Source organism: Strongylocentrotus purpuratus, unplaced genomic scaffold (genome assembly GCF_000002235.5).
Source record: "Strongylocentrotus purpuratus isolate Spur 01 unplaced genomic scaffold, Spur_5.0 spur5_scaffold_21, whole genome shotgun sequence".
Lineage (NCBI taxonomy): Eukaryota > Metazoa > Echinodermata > Echinoidea > Camarodonta > Strongylocentrotidae > Strongylocentrotus > Strongylocentrotus purpuratus.
In genome coordinates this window covers 25,063,412-25,079,116 of record NW_022145607.1, presented here as the reverse complement: position 1 = coordinate 25,079,116, position 15,705 = coordinate 25,063,412, and the positions used below count along the sequence as shown (strand labels likewise).

The following is a 15,705-nucleotide window of genomic DNA, read 5'->3' as shown; positions in this document are numbered from 1 at the left end:
TGAACAGTTCGAAATGTTTCTTCGTCATATTCATAGTTATTTATATTTGTATAGCAATGGCTGTCGACGGCCTGGCGATTCAAACTATTTGGATGAACGTAGCTGCATTTTGTTCCCTGAGTGATCTTGGAAGATTACAGTCAACATGCAAATATCTCAACGCGATTCTTTCATGCAATTCAGTTTGGTACGTATCATCGCATGACAGTGTTTATCAATTGAGGGATACATGCGCTGATATAGTATGCTGTTCCGAAGCTGTCTGAGGTCGGCAGCCCCGCGTATCCGATATCTTATCCAACCTAAACTAGACTTTTTAAAGTCTATATATATCCGAACTGGAAAATGAAATGGATGAATTATGTATCAACGGAAAGCTTACAATACTATCAATTATATGCCATTTTAGTGTCTGTCACTGCCAGAGCAGTATCAGCTCTCTGAAAACTCAAAATTCAAAGGCAAAGCTCTGAAAATCGGAAGTTGTCGACCTAGAAATTTGCTATCGACTTGATCGATGACATCATCTTATGAGGAGTAACCTACTCATATTTCCAATGACTATGAATTAGTTAAGCAATGCTTATCATCTCAGCTATATAGGTGAACCGATGGGGTCCACATGTTATGTCGTCACTGTAACTTAGAAGTTAGAGTCAGGCAAATTTGACCCCTGTTGACCAATTATTTGGAAAATTAGGTTTTAATATCGCTTTTGTGCGTTAATGAAAGGGTAAATACTTTTTATTCCTTTATATTTGTGTAGGGATTTATTTTTAACTTATTAAACTCCCCTTCATTTTCATGATTGATGACTATTCATATATACGTAAATTATATTTTAATCTTGACTGCATCTGGTGAACATTGGAACCAATCAGATAGATGAAAGGATGGTGGATGAAAAATGTGAATGAGGGATGACCTACATCGTAGTATGAAAGGAATGAATCATGGAAGTGAATAGAGGGGAGTAAGAATTTCAAAATAAATACCTACATGAACAAACTAGTCTTCCTCTCACAAATAAAATGCCCTCATTTTATAATAAGGCATTTTCTTTTCTTTGATTACCTGAACACATTAAACATTAAATATCTAACAAAATGATATATCTTAACCCTTTCCTTTTGTAAATAGACAAAGTTAATTTCAATTTATATTTTCTTTTTTCTTTTAAAGAAAACTAAATCCTACTACCTGCAAGCATAACAGTATAAAATTTCACAAAACAAATGAATTTCACTTTGTATATGAATAAATTATGACTTACATGTACATATGATTCAAATGTACAGTGTATTAAGCATAACATATAAGCTGAAATATCTGTCAATACACAAGATTTTATATATCTGAATTCTCTTCACATTTAATCTGTTTTCACTTTTATCACGAGGAAACAATCGGGTTCTAATTTAAATTTGTGCATTAATGAAATGGTAAATACTCTTTATTCCTTTATATTTGTATTCTACATTCATTCAGTTTTCCATTTCTATCAAGTTGTATTTCATTGGATATGGTCCATCTCTGTAAATTTAGCCTGATTTTTTTCTCCTGAATTTTTATTTTATCGTCAACAGGAAGATTCAGTGGAAAAAGTTGTATAGATTATTTGACCTGGAGGAAAAGTACAGGGACCGTGTTGATTCCTCGGCTCTTGTACCCTTCTTGTACCAGAACCTCTGCTTTCGTCTCCTGTCATGTCTCAGACGCAGGGAATGTTCACAGCAATGGTTTGTCATGAACCAACAGGATGAAGTCGAATCCTTCAACATTGCACAGAACCTCACATCATTTTCGTTCTTTGATTCAACTCAGCTGTGGCGCAGGGCCGAGTCCTCGCGGCACATCCGTTTGCGCTCGGCGTTGTCTACAGTAGTTCCTCTTCGCAGACTGAAGGCGTGTGATGCAAGGTTCCTGGATGCTGCAACAGATCACATGCTGCTTGGTGGCATAGCTCAGAAAGATAACAGTTTTGCTGAACTCTGGCCTTTCCTGGAGTCTGAGAAGAAGGCCTTCTACAACCATCGAATCGCGATGCTACTGAGGAAGGGGCGGAAGGGGAGAGAGAAATGCTTCTCACAGGTCTCAGGGTTGGAGTGTGGCATGCCGCTGCAGTTCTGCTCTCTGAACCTGCTGGGAAGCGGATGGAAAGTGCGGAAGAGGGTTCTGCAAGCCCTTGAGGACACCACCAATGCTGCCATCAAGATCGGTGGAATCAAGAACTCTGAGCTGAGGTGTAGCCTGCAGGAGTTATTCCGTCCAGGATTGATCAGAGACTTCTCTCAAGAAGCGGAGCCGATCTGTCTCCGAACCCCCATCAATATGATTCCAAAAGACCTGGAAATAGTCAAGGACCTCTTCTTTCGTGTCCTGGGATACACTTGGTAAGTTGATGATATCTTATGCAATATAAAAAAATATTACTTGATGACTGAAAACTGATTTTGGAAGGTCACTTCCTATCTATTCACTACACACATAATAAATGATAGTCTTGACAAAAATAATACCAGATCCTTGAGATCTGGTAGCCCCTTTGGAACAGGTTACTTAACTATTCATGAGATTCTACCAGCTTTCCACTCAGTCACCATTCTGCACACTTGCTTAATCAAGAATAAAAATAGATGTAGCATGGACTACATGTATATTTCTATTTGTATTGGGACCGTTTTAAAAATATTTTGTGCATGCCTCACTCTGTTTCGATTTAGTCTCTTTGCCACACAAGCATACACAATTGTGGTGTGAATCAATGACTCAAAAATAAACATCAGTGTGTTACTTCATAATCAAGGACACAAATTTTTGTAGAAATACATGTATATCATAGATAAGATCTGGAAATGCATAACTAAGGACCCACTTTTTCCCGTGCAAATAGAGCACCTAAATAGAAGTACCCCCAAACCGAGGATTTCCTCATTTTGTAAATGGAAGTGAAAGTGAAGGTACATTTCTTATCAGTCAGTGTCCTTGGTACCCACACGCACTGAATCCATAAGAAACATGGATGTATTACAAACTATATATCCTATCTACCTCTCCTAGCATCTTACCGTTCAACGTAGCATCCCATGTCAGCGACAACGCCAGAGCAGAGACATGCCTCATTATAGAGAGCTACGTCCATCACACTGTCATCACACCCATCATCGATGGCATTCTGTGCTCAGACCTGGTGAGATGCAAACCCATCGGCTTTGCTCATGTCCTGGATTATCTGGTTCTAAGTTTGGTAGTGAAGAACCCAAACCTCAGTAAGGTAGGTGAAAGTACAGTCTAACATGCTTCAGCAACGTGGAAAGACCACATCTTTTGGCTTTCCTTGAACACTTATGTTAGGATTCACAACGTCAATGAACATCCTGTTCTCAGCCCTGGTGAGGTGCAAACCCATCGGCTTCGCTCGTGTCCTGGATTATCTTAGTCTAGTGGTGAAGAACCCAAGAGCCATCCCGGTAGACTTAAGTACAAGGTGACCTGCTCTGGCAACAACGTCTATCGAAAGACATATGTTCTACTCTGCAAATTATTTGATATCTTCATTGGTAATTGTGAGGGCCCAATTATAATAAAGATCAACCATATTGTGAGGCCAGTGTATTACTTTATTTTTTCCAGAACCCTGATGACATGCTAAGAATTTCACCTGATACCATCTTTACAAAGTCACATATGATCTTGCGAGTTGGACGCACTTCTGGCAAGCTGTTCTGAAAAGCAATTTTGAATACAATTTGGAAAAACTAGTCTATTCCTTTTCTTCCCATCCCCATTCATAGATCAGAGCGCCATCCCTCATGCTGAACACGAATCCTGAACGCATGACCCTTGCCCTTTCACCTGCTCGTGACCTAATGGCTGCCGTCCGTCCAGAAAACCCTTCAGAGTATGCCTACAATTCACAGCTTGGTGTTTTGCAGTCAGGTACTGCACTTCAGCTCAAAGAGAGGTAAGACATTTCTCATATGAATATTACTTATTTGAGATGCTAATCATAGCACAAATTGCCTCAATCATAGCCCTTACATAGTTCTAATCACATATCAATTTAAAATATTCTGATTGGGCTACAGTGATATTTTGATGTATGAATTTAATGAATTCTGAATAAAGGTGCATTTTGATTGAAATTGAAATTTAGGGTTCTTAAAATTTAAAGTTTCTAAATCTGCACATACTTATGACTGTGTATAACAAAGAAATTGGCATGTGTTATATCAATGGTACTTTTACTTCATATGTACCGTAGTTCGGTAATGTTTGCAATTTGTTTCTCTTTTGAAGCATCCTATGCGTCTTCCAAGGAATCGACTCGTGTAAGCGCTCAGAGTTCCTAGTCCTTCTGGCAACCGAGTACATGTACAAGTGCCTTGACCTTGTCTCCATGGTAACCGAACTCCTCGGCCAGTTTGACCTTCTCAACGTGCGGCGATTGGTGAGTCGCATCTTCTTCGTCGGGGAGAACACGCGGATCGGTAGCTTCCGGGAGAGGTTCGAGAGGGACCTGCGGGTGAGTCTCAACCGGTTGGGGGCGGTGTTCGGAGGAGAGTTTGCCAGGCAGCAGCGATGGCCGATACACTGCGTACACGCAGAGGTGGAGGACAGACCAAACTGTCTGTTTTCTGATACCTTCACCACCATGGACTATATCCTTCAAGGCCCTGATTTCTTCTGAATCTCCCTTTATTTCTTTTTTAATTATTTATTTGGTACTTTCAAGAAATATAACAATAAAACAATATAATCATGGTGTTTACAAAATTAGAATGACAACAATTATACAAATACAACTGTTTGTAGCAATATTCTAAGTGCAAAAGATGGCAGCCAGGGAAAAACAGAGCAAACTTAATTACTGTAACCGTAATGGTCTCTTTGCCAAACCAACTGATGCACTCAGATGGTGCCTCCTCCCCAATGAACACCCTATACAAAGGGTAGTTAATATGAGGATATGCAATTGACAACCATGAACAATACTTTCCAAATCACAATTTCTGCAGGATCTTCCTTTCAATGCACCCATTTGAGGCTTGCCTCTAAGGAACATGCATGTCTACATCCTATATAAAGAAAAGTCAGCAGAATCTGCAGTTTTACAAAATAGCACATATCTTTCAGGACCCTAATTTCTTTTAGGTCTCAAGGAACATGGATGTTTTGTCCTATCCAGCTGATAGAAGGGCTAATGTGCAATTTACCGTCATCAATATATTCAAGGCCCAAATTTCTTTTGAATCTCTCTTTCAGTTCATTCATTTGAGCCTTGTTCCATAGGAACATGGAACATTTTTTTTATTATCTAAAATCCAAAGGATAGTTGAATAATTCAATTTACCTTCATGGGCTATATCTTTTAAGGTCCTAAACCTTTCCCAGCATTCATTCACCTATTCATCCACCCTTCCTTCCATCCATCTGTTAGTATCATATCCTTAATACCGGAGTTACATACTAGTTATATTTAAGAGGCCTAAATAACAAGATGTTACACAAAGGTTCTTCATTTACTGCATGTATTTCACTTTTACAAGTCTGCCACAAGGTAGCGCCATTTCACTATCAATATTGGGATATATTAATAATCTCATTACACCTTTCCTTCTTTAAAGAAGCATGTCATTATATAAACTAAAATAATACCAACAATGTTGCTCAGAATTAAGCAGTACTGAAACATTTGAGTATCTTATATAAACTTTCAAAACCTGTTCTTTGTATTGTAAATATGTACATGTATGTGTGTATTCCTAAAAAACCAGCTCACACATTTTGGATATAATAACAAGTGATTCAATTATCACTGAGGTATAAAGCTACTGAAGCGACTTCAACAAACTTATATTTAAAACTTAATATACACAGCAACTCCACAGATGAACTTCCTTAATTCTTACTTACTATTAAGCTGTTCTTTGTTCAGTTGAGTTTCTAATCTTTTAGATATGCTGGCTGTTTTGTCTGCCACTGACTTCTGCAGAATTGATCCGAGTTCTGCCCGGAGTTGTCACTACTCGATGTCGTGTTTGTTGGTGATGTGGTTGGAGATGTGTTTTGAGGATAGTCCGTTACGGAAGATTGTTGATCCACAACCAAGTCACTATTATCGTTGAACTGTTCATTTGATTTTCGATGTTCAGTTCTGATGGAGTACGACCGAATACCGACTTTCTTGAGTACAATGGCACTTTCCCAGGCCCTGGCATCCTTTTTCGGCTTGACTATTACGGTATCTCCAACTTTGAGTTCAAGCAGATCTTTGGCACTGCGGTTATAGTATTGTGCCTGCTTTTCGCGATTCTTCTCTTTTCGTTCATCAATGTCTGTTTGCAGCTATACGAGGGTCCATTGTCAGCTAGGACCGTTTCCGGGATTCGTCAAATTCCTCTGCAATCTAGTTATCACAGCTGGCGCATCCTTCTTCCCGGTCCCAGTAATCCGAAAAATAGTCCACTGTACATAGATAGTCATGGCCATCTAGCGCGAAAATGTCACATCCATTTTCTGCCATGGACGCGTTGGTAATTCATGGTGTATGAGGGTTTCCTTCCTTTGTGATGAAGCATATATGTTGCATGCTTCACACCACGATAAGTAGTCTTTCATGTCGGATGTCATATTCGGCCAATAGACACATTCCCTCGCTCTTTGTAGTGTGTTCTCGAGGCCTGTGTGACTGGCATGTAGTTTCTTGCGAATTTCACCTCTCATGTCCGTGAGGATGACACATCTCAGTACTTTGAACATGATACCGTTCGCGCTTGTTCGTGACGAATGCTGAAGAACGGTTTTGCCTCTGACGTACAAGCCTGGCTAGTGCTCGGCCATCCTGAAGCAATATAGTCCATCACTGCTTTCAGGGCTGTATCGCGTGCGGTAGATTGGCAGATCTCTTGTTGCGATATCTGAGATACGGGAATTGCATCAATAAGGTGAATACACTCGACCTCTTCTTCAATGCCTGATCTTTGAGGTCACTAGTTTTATTTCTGAAAAACTTGTTTTAATCGATTTAAAGATATTGGGTATTGTCGTAGTACGTGATGAGACAGTAAAGGAAGCCCAAGAGACATTTGTTAGTGTAACTGGTGCTTTATTTAAAAAACGTTAATTCTCGGTGTCCACACACAGAAATGAAATGTCTACAGCAAATAACCCACTGAAGCCCCCAACTACAGTCCGGCATCCTCAAGGAAAGAAGGAAGACACCATGCAGCCATCAATCTACTCAGCAACACAAACTGCAAGTCCTCTTGCCCTCATAAAGACTGCCAAACAGTTGAACTAAAACGTTCACCAAAAGTAACTGCAAGTTTCTCTAGCACAGGCACAGCCAAAACATGCACTCTACCCTTGAACGTGACAAAATGTGCTTCAATACAAACATGTGTGTTAAGACATTAACGTGGGCGGTGTATTACAAAATCAATTACCCATCCGCGAAACCATGTGTAACATGTGTAGTGAACTAATTTGCATAATCCACCTGATCTTGATAGCAACTTCCACACAATCCTCAATTGGTACTTCAATGTCACGAACACCTCTTGGTACGCTCGAAAAAGGAAGACCGGGCTAGATTTCCGCTTTGTTGTATAAACCCAACAATATGCCAGTTGAGTAAATTTATTCAACCTGTAAGTAGAATAAAGATAAACATCTTCAGTATACATCACGCAAAATATATATGTATGCATTTACTCTGTTCATGCATAATTAAAAGCGTTAAATTGCAATCATTGGCGGATGCTGATCTGGGCCCCTGAATCTAGGAGCACATTTCCTTCTCTCTTTAGCTGGTCTGTTCAAGTAAACCTAGCATGGCTTCCATCCCTCTTACATGGGCTACTCCCACTGCATTGTTGTCCATACTGGGGTGTAAAAGCGGATGATGGAAGAACTTGCACGGTTGCCCTTTTTATGTCTCTGGACACTGTCTCCTTTTCTTACAAGTAGCCATCCGATGCTCTGTACCGGCTTGCCTTAAACAGCTATAACAAGCTCGGCTGCTCTTCACCAACTCCAATCTCTCTGCTGTAGACTTATCAAGGAAAGTTTTGCATTGATCAGTCCAGTGCCATCCTTACTCTTGCAGATCCAGCAGCGATAATCTTGCTGTCTTTCCTCAACTGTTGTGACCTGATTAACAGCGGATCTGGACTTGGAGGTTGAATCATTCCTCACTGGAGCAGATGATCCTTGAGGATTCTCTCCTCCCTGCATAAGACTTTCTCCTTGGCCACTCCTCCCAAATGATCGACTAAGGACGGGCCTTTGCAGCATCTTTCAGCTGGTAGTGCCGACAATAACTATCGAAGTTGTCCAGCCACCCCTGCAGAGACAGATCACCAGCAACCTGTGGAGAACCCTTAAACTTGCCCACCTTAACTGGTGGTGGCGCCTTCTGTACATTAAGTCCTTGCAGAACACTGATTAGTGTCTCTAATATCTGCACCACTGATACGGCCATCGTTACAAAGGCTGTAAAGGTACTAGTGGGACAAAACAGATAAGTTACAAGTTACTATACTAAAAGTACATAATAATAATACAAAACAAACAAAATACAATGATAAACAATTACATATCAGACATAACAAAAATTACAAATAAACCTACAAATTACAATACATATGAAATATACATCAATATGGACAGAGTAAGTTAATCATCAAAAGTAATTTTCAATAAATGTGTTATGACAATGTTTCCTACTTCGAGGTTTCGATGTTTGTGGACCCACTTCTGGCGGCTCTGCAGCTCTTGGAGGTACTCTCTTCTCCACCTAGCCCACAACTCGTTGGCTGCTTACTGTACTTGCCTCCACCACTTGCGAGAATAGAGGTCCTCGCGCTGGAAGGCTCCTGACGGAGGAAGTACCACCTTGCATTGATGATAGCCTCTACTTCTGTCAGAAATGTCTGAAAGGCTTTGTCGTCCAGCTGGCTACCAACCGTTTGCACAAGGGGTTCTAGAGCTTGACGTATAGTCTGGATTTGCCTTTCCCAGACACCGCCCACGTGAGATGCATGAGGTACATTCATCTTGAAGGGTATCCAATCGCATCCGTTCTGAAGTAGGTAGTCTTGCACTTGAGACTGGTCCATTTCAGCTAAGGCCTGTCTCAGCTTGGTGCGGGCGCCTATGAAGGTTGTTTCCTGGTCAGATCGCAGCTGTCTCACCACTCCTCGTCTATTAATAAATCGCCGCAAGGCATTTATGAAACTGGACCCAGTCAGACTGTAGATGCACACTCCTCGATGCCATGAAAGTGAAAAGGACTTGGGGTTGTCTTTGTTGACTACTGCTCCTGCGTAGTGTTTGTTCTGGTGTGCTTGCTGGTGTGTAATCGGTGTTGGTGAGTAGTTACAGTTGGTTGTCCGCTGTCTTCTAATCACTCTGGAGCTTGGTCATTCGCGTTTGGAGTGTGCGGATATCTTACGCAAGTGGTGTCGATTCCTTTGGAATTCGCGCCCACTGTCCGTCATGATCCTGTACAATCGTATGTGAACTTTCTCGGTCACTTCCTCTTTGTCCCACTTATCCCTATGACGCGACGGTTGTAGGCGTACGTGATCGCCTACTTGTAAGTCTGGGAGAACTCTTGTGTGGCGGTTAAAGTAAAGGGCTTGTTTCTCCTGTTTCTGCTTTTATCGCTCACGTACATCCTACACCAGTTGAGGTTGCAAGAGTTCGTTCCCAATGGGTATGTTCGTTTGCATTCGTCACCCAAACATCCTTTGTGCTGGAGAGCTGTTTATGTCCGCGGCAAGGGTAGTAGGCTGGACGAGTAGACTCGTATAGAAATCTTCACCAGCTGTTTGTGCTTTCTTCACCAGTCCATTCGCAATCTTTAAAGCTCTCTCTTCACCTTTCCATTGCTCTGAGGGAATTCCGGAGAGTTGGTGGTGTGTGAGAATCTGTATTCTCTTGCGGTCATTGCGAACCGTTCAGAGTTTAATGGAGGGCCATTGTCGCTCTTGAGCACTTCAGGTTTGTCATGAATGGAAAAGTGACGTCTGAGCCAACTGAGGATGGCACTGCTGTCCTTACGGCCCTTGAGGTTGTCTTCTTCAAAGTAGTCTGAGAAATGGTTGACAGTACACAGGTAATCCTGCCCACTGACTGCAATCACAGCCAACCTTCTGCCATGGGTGGCTCAGTATAGGATGGTTGATCAGGGGCTCTTTCGGTTGTGCGATGACATAGGTGTTGCATGCATTGCAACAGGATATATAGTCCTTCAAGTCTGCAGATATTCCCGGCCAATAGACGCATTATCTCGCCCACGACAAAGTGCTTTTGATGCCCATGCCCATTGCGTGCTGTATGCAGTCTCTTCCTTACGCTCGGACGCATTGATCATGGAATCATACAACGAAGTCCCTTAAGTACGATGCCGTCGTTGAATGTCAGTCCATGTCTGATCGTATGATACTGTCTCTCTTCGTTACATATAGTCAGCAGGGTTGTCTTGACCGGGTTGATATCTGATCACCATCTTGTACGGTTGCATGCCATTTTTCTTCATGAATTTGGCATGTCGCGATATTTGCTGAAGAAATTGGGGAGTCATTTAGTGATTTGAGCAGTAATACTGTCTCGGCTGGTACTGGAACTGATGTTGGCTTGTCGGGTAATGGCAGTCAGCCTAGTGCGTCAGCAATAGCGTGTGCCTTTGTCGGCGTAAAGCGCAATGTATACTCTTATCTCGCAAGAGTTAATGACCATTATTGTATTCTACCGATGCTTGTACGGGTGTGGGTCGATCCTCATTGAAAAGGTCTAGCAAGGGCTTATGGTCAGTGACCAACGTTTGAAGGCCATAGATTTAAGCATGGAAATGTTTAAATCACATGCAAAAACACATGCTAGTCCTATTTCAATCTGCGAATACTTCTCAGCTTTTGAGAGAGTACGCAAGGCAAACGCGATTGGCTACTCAGATCCTTCTTCGAATCAGTGTGCGATGACGGCAATTGCAAAGCATCACATGACACTATGATCTCTCTTTGTGAATCATAAGACTTGCGATGAGACTAGTAGCTCATTCGACTTTTCAAATGCTCTCTGCTGGGCAGAACCCCACTTCCACTTCATATCTTTGCGAAGTAATGCGTACAAGGGCGCAAGCGTGGTCGACACATTGGGTAGAAACTTTTCATAGTTTGCAAGTAATCCCAAATAAGCTCTCAAGTCTGGAGCATTGCCATTGTTGATTGCTTTCACCCGTTTCCTTCTTTTCAAACGTAAGCCGTTGACAGCGTTGCTAAATGATCGTGATCATTCTTGCCTGTAATAAGGATGTCATCCAGATACACTGTAACATGTGGTATCCCTTGTAGCAGCACCTCCATTACATGCTGAAAAATTGCAGGGGCAGATGACACTTTGATCTGCCATGATTCTCTGTATTGAGTTAGAACTTGATTCAAGTTCTTTCCTCGGCTGTTTGACGTCGTACTTTGCCTCCTCAAGACTACATTGCAGATCATGGATGTCGCCGTTCTGTTTCTCAATCAGAGTCTTCATCTCATGTATTTTGGCATCAACTGCCTTCATTACCAGGGCATTGACAGGAGACAAGAAATCGTTGTCCTCCAGTAAGTCCTTTATTACCACCTTCCTCTTGTTCCTGGCCGTTGTTGAGTTGGGCATTTAGGTGATATCAGCAGTTAAGTCCAAGTAGATTATTTCTTTGAAAGTCGAATGGTAAATGGTATCTCAACTATGGTACAACTGATGAATTGACACTTTTATACTGAAGGAAAATCACTGGCACTGTATAGTCTATACTACATAAAGCTGAGGCAGAGTATATTTATATTTCACATAACACCAAAAGAGGCACATGGGACTTACAAGACAAATGGCAGACAGGAGCATGCACTGCAGATTTTGACAGGAGCACTGCAGAAAGGTGGCTGTCTTTCAAATTTCCATCACAGGTGTTGTAAAGGTTGTTCAGCTTGTGGCTTGTTTGTTGGCAATTGGCAATGAGATATTCTTGTTCTTGAGTGGCAGCGTAATCTCACAGTGCTGGAGTTAACCTTCCACAATGTTCAAGAACCATTGATCTATCTTGATCTTTCAGGAGTATCCTCAATTAACCGCTCACTGCTGATCATCTGTTTGATTAGGTCAGCTTTCACCAAAATCCGTTTGGGTCAATTGGCTCTCTTTGCACTACCCAATGCCCATCCTAGTACTGTCCTGAAAACAAACGGGCCACCATCTTGACCATTGATCAATTCTAAGGGTTCTATAGCTTCAGGAATGTAAGAGGACACTTTTTTTTTTTTTTTTTTGGTATCAAAATTTGAAAATTTGACATTCTGCTCCGTTGGGGGGGGGGGGGGGGGGGTAAGGTCAGCTTTTTTAGGTCAGCCATGGGAATTTTTTTTTTTTTTAATAAAAAAAAAAAATCCAAAAGGGGGGGGGGGGGTTTAGGGAAATTTAGAGGGGGGGGGGGGGGGTTACACACAAAAAAATACCAAAGGGGGGGGGGGGTTAACCCCCAAAACCCTCCCCCTGTGTACGCGCCTGCTCCACCGGCACCTTTGTCAAATCGTTTTGCTGCCTCACTACCTCATTCTGTTGCATTAAGTATGCAGCGAGATAAAAAAATAAAAAATGAAAAATAAAAAAAGGGGGGGGGGGGGTAATAATTACGCATTTATTCAAACAAGCTGAACTCTAGATCATATAAACTTCCAAACATATTCACAAATTACGGTTATTCAGAATCAATAGTTTAGTCTATTTCTAAAGCGAAAGACTGACGTTTGTTACATGACACTACTCACTTAAATTCCAGCACACAACAATGTAAGTACACAGGTTTAGTTAGTCTATTTCTATAGCGGAAGACTGCCGCTTATATTCAAATTAGACTAACCTACATAGTAAATTATACAAACTAACCTTCCAGCGAATAGATGCGAGAGCCGTCAACGATGTCGGACTCAAATTTAGTCGAAAAACGAAAGTCGAAAAAACGATGGTACTTGGTAGATCATAGATGACGTCGGTGATAATAGTACAATTAAACAATGAATGATGAACGAAAGCCAAAGGTCGGCGATGTCGATCGGATGCGGAGTCCACGTTCGGTGATGGGGAGACGTGGAATATAAATTTCGAGTTCGACGGTGCTCAAAGACGGAACGAAGGTCGATAATGTCAATATCCAATTCATATTAATATTGGGGTTCGCAACAAACTTCAAAGTGGTTATGGTGGCGGACGAGTGATGAGGATCCCAACAAACAAAGAATCGAATGTCAAAGTTCAACTTGTCTTGAGTTCGTGAAAACTGTAATCCAAGATGGCGGATATCAGAAGCAGCGCCAAACTAGGCTTCCAGCCAAAACAGCTAAATCAGTATAAACCAGTCAGCGAATCGAGTCGAACTGTAAGTCTGTAGATCAATTTTAATAAATGCCTAATCGAGGCAAAACTACGAAGTACGAAATGCCAATATAGAAGGGTGCCAATCCGAGGCCGAGGAGGACCAAAAATACGTAGGTCCTCCCGGCACCGGAATCTAGTCGCCACTGATTCAAAAATTGCGGGACAAATTCAAAAGAGAGTCGGCTCCGGCGCACCGGCCGCTCTGAATAAACTTTAAACCAATCAGGTTGCTACGTATTCCACCTATCGCGAGCTTCTCGTATAACCAGCGGATCAAATGAATGGCAATAGTGGTGAGATTGTGCTAATTAATAAAATACCATTATCAAGTTAAGCTCGAATACAAAATCCTATAAAAAAAATGCCCTACGTTATACAATCAATCTAAGTATACTACTTACATACTAAAAAGATGGCACCAATTCTCAATTATTTACAATGTCAAAACAGCATTTTACTATCGTACTATAAAACGATTCTGACATAAATTACATAGGTGGACGGCGCTATTAAATTCCCCCAAAAGCTAAACGGGGAAAATTGTTTTAGCGCCCACTAATGTTGAAACTTTCCAAACTACTGTAGCCTATCTACTGTGTTTGAAACGATCTTTAGATCTTCAGAAGATCAAGATGGATGACAACGGTACCGACCAAGACCTACCAAGTCTCATGCCTATAGCTGGTCCCTTATATTTTGTTTTGCATAGTAGAAAAGTAACTGTTCATTGTACATTGTGTACTTTTTGTAAACACTACATGTAGGCCTACTTTATATAAAATAATCTTAATGTCCATACCCCTATACTAAATGCTAGTCCGTTTTGTGCTGTGTAAAGCTTCAATCAGTTAAATTTGGCTATTACAAGAAGTGGGTTAGTGATGTAGACAAATGCTCATGTACCCTTTTCAGTTCATTTTCTGTATGTCATTTCCAATACCAAAAAAAGTCAGTGAGTCACTCAATAGTGTCTGACAGTGAAGTCTAGAAAGTAAACGGGTTTCCTTGCACAATTTGAATATTAGCTAGGACACTGCTAACGTTGTCACAGATATGACATATTACGTTTCATATTCATAATTCCTGCAACGTTCTAGAATTTGATGTTGGCTGCAAATGGGACATAGTACCTTTAATGAAGAAACTGAACTTAATAAAAAAGAAGAAATATTTTGTAAGTTTTGTATTCTTTATGTCGGTTTACGTAAGTTTTTGCGTACAATGCATTATTTTATTTATTTATTTTATCAGTCAATACAGTTCAAACGAAAGATCATCCGGATGATAGGTTGCTTGCCCTTCAACAGGGCTCAACATTAACGTTTTTGGAAGGAGATCCTGATTGAACTGTATTTAATTTGTATGCATGAGCCCTATAATTGAAGAGTTTTATTCCCAAAGGAGCTAAATCCATATTTGTAACTTCAGCGAAAAAGGGATTTGTTTACCAGATTGTGTACAGGCGTTTATGGAAAAGTAATATTAGAAGGTGCATTTTTCATAATTGCTCCCAAAATTTAGGTAAATACTTTTGTTAAAAAACAGGTATTTAAGTGAACAATGTTCTGATATCAATAACTCAATTTTCATCAAAATTAGATTTAGCTCCCTTTGGAATTAAACTTCGGAATCTTGAGGGTCCAGACTTATATTTTCGGCACCCATGTGTCCCGGGCACCTGTTTAATAGTGTCGAGTCCTGCTTTCTTTGGTGCAGTAATAGCTAGTAGGGAGAATTTTGAATGGAAGACAAAAGTACTTCCCTTTCACGACTGAAGTCATGTTTGTAGCGTTCAAACATCACACATTTATGTGCAATAATGGATTGATTCTTTTTCGAGTTGTTTAATTTAAGGCAACTAAATTTTTCGAGTTGTTCAATTTAAGGCAACTAAATTTTTCGAGTTGTTTAATTTAAGGCAACTAAATTTTTCGAGTTGTTTAATTTAAGGCAACTAATTAAAAGAAGCTGATGGCAATAAACACATTGAATGAGAAACTGGTGGGAAAACAATGGCCTTTATAAAACGGGTGATCTTTCTAAACAACTGGTTGTTAATGATGGTTCTCTGTCGTATTAAGTGTATACTTTAAATTATACCGTCAGCAGTATTGTGCAATAAAATCATGATCAAATCAAATATCAAGTTTTGTATGTATGTAAAGTGCCCATGCATGTGGGAGCTCGTGATTGGAATACATAATAAAGGAATATTTTCATGCCGTTTTGTGAAGAATACAGATATTTATTTTACAGTGTTTTGTCACAGCAAAAATT

At 40.7% G+C, this 15,705-nt stretch overlaps 1 protein-coding gene across 2 annotated transcripts; it reads left to right on the top strand.

Annotated features, from left to right (window-relative positions):
- Positions 1–8,640, top strand: LOC105441690. 2 transcript variants are annotated; one of them, XM_011673062.2, is made up of 5 exons: positions 1–187; positions 1,587–2,393; positions 3,061–3,274; positions 3,795–3,964; positions 4,300–8,640. In XM_011673062.2, exons 1-5 carry the CDS (start codon positions 57–59, stop codon positions 4,688–4,690), a joined length of 1,713 nt encoding a protein of 570 aa, XP_011671364.1. In that variant the 5' UTR covers positions 1–56; the 3' UTR covers positions 4,691–8,640. The 2 variants fall into 2 exon arrangements, with proteins under 2 accessions (XP_011671364.1, XP_030851325.1); XM_030995465.1 differs by having other exon boundaries at positions 51–187; positions 1,825–2,393.
- Positions 8,641–15,705: the final 7,065 nt, after the last annotated feature.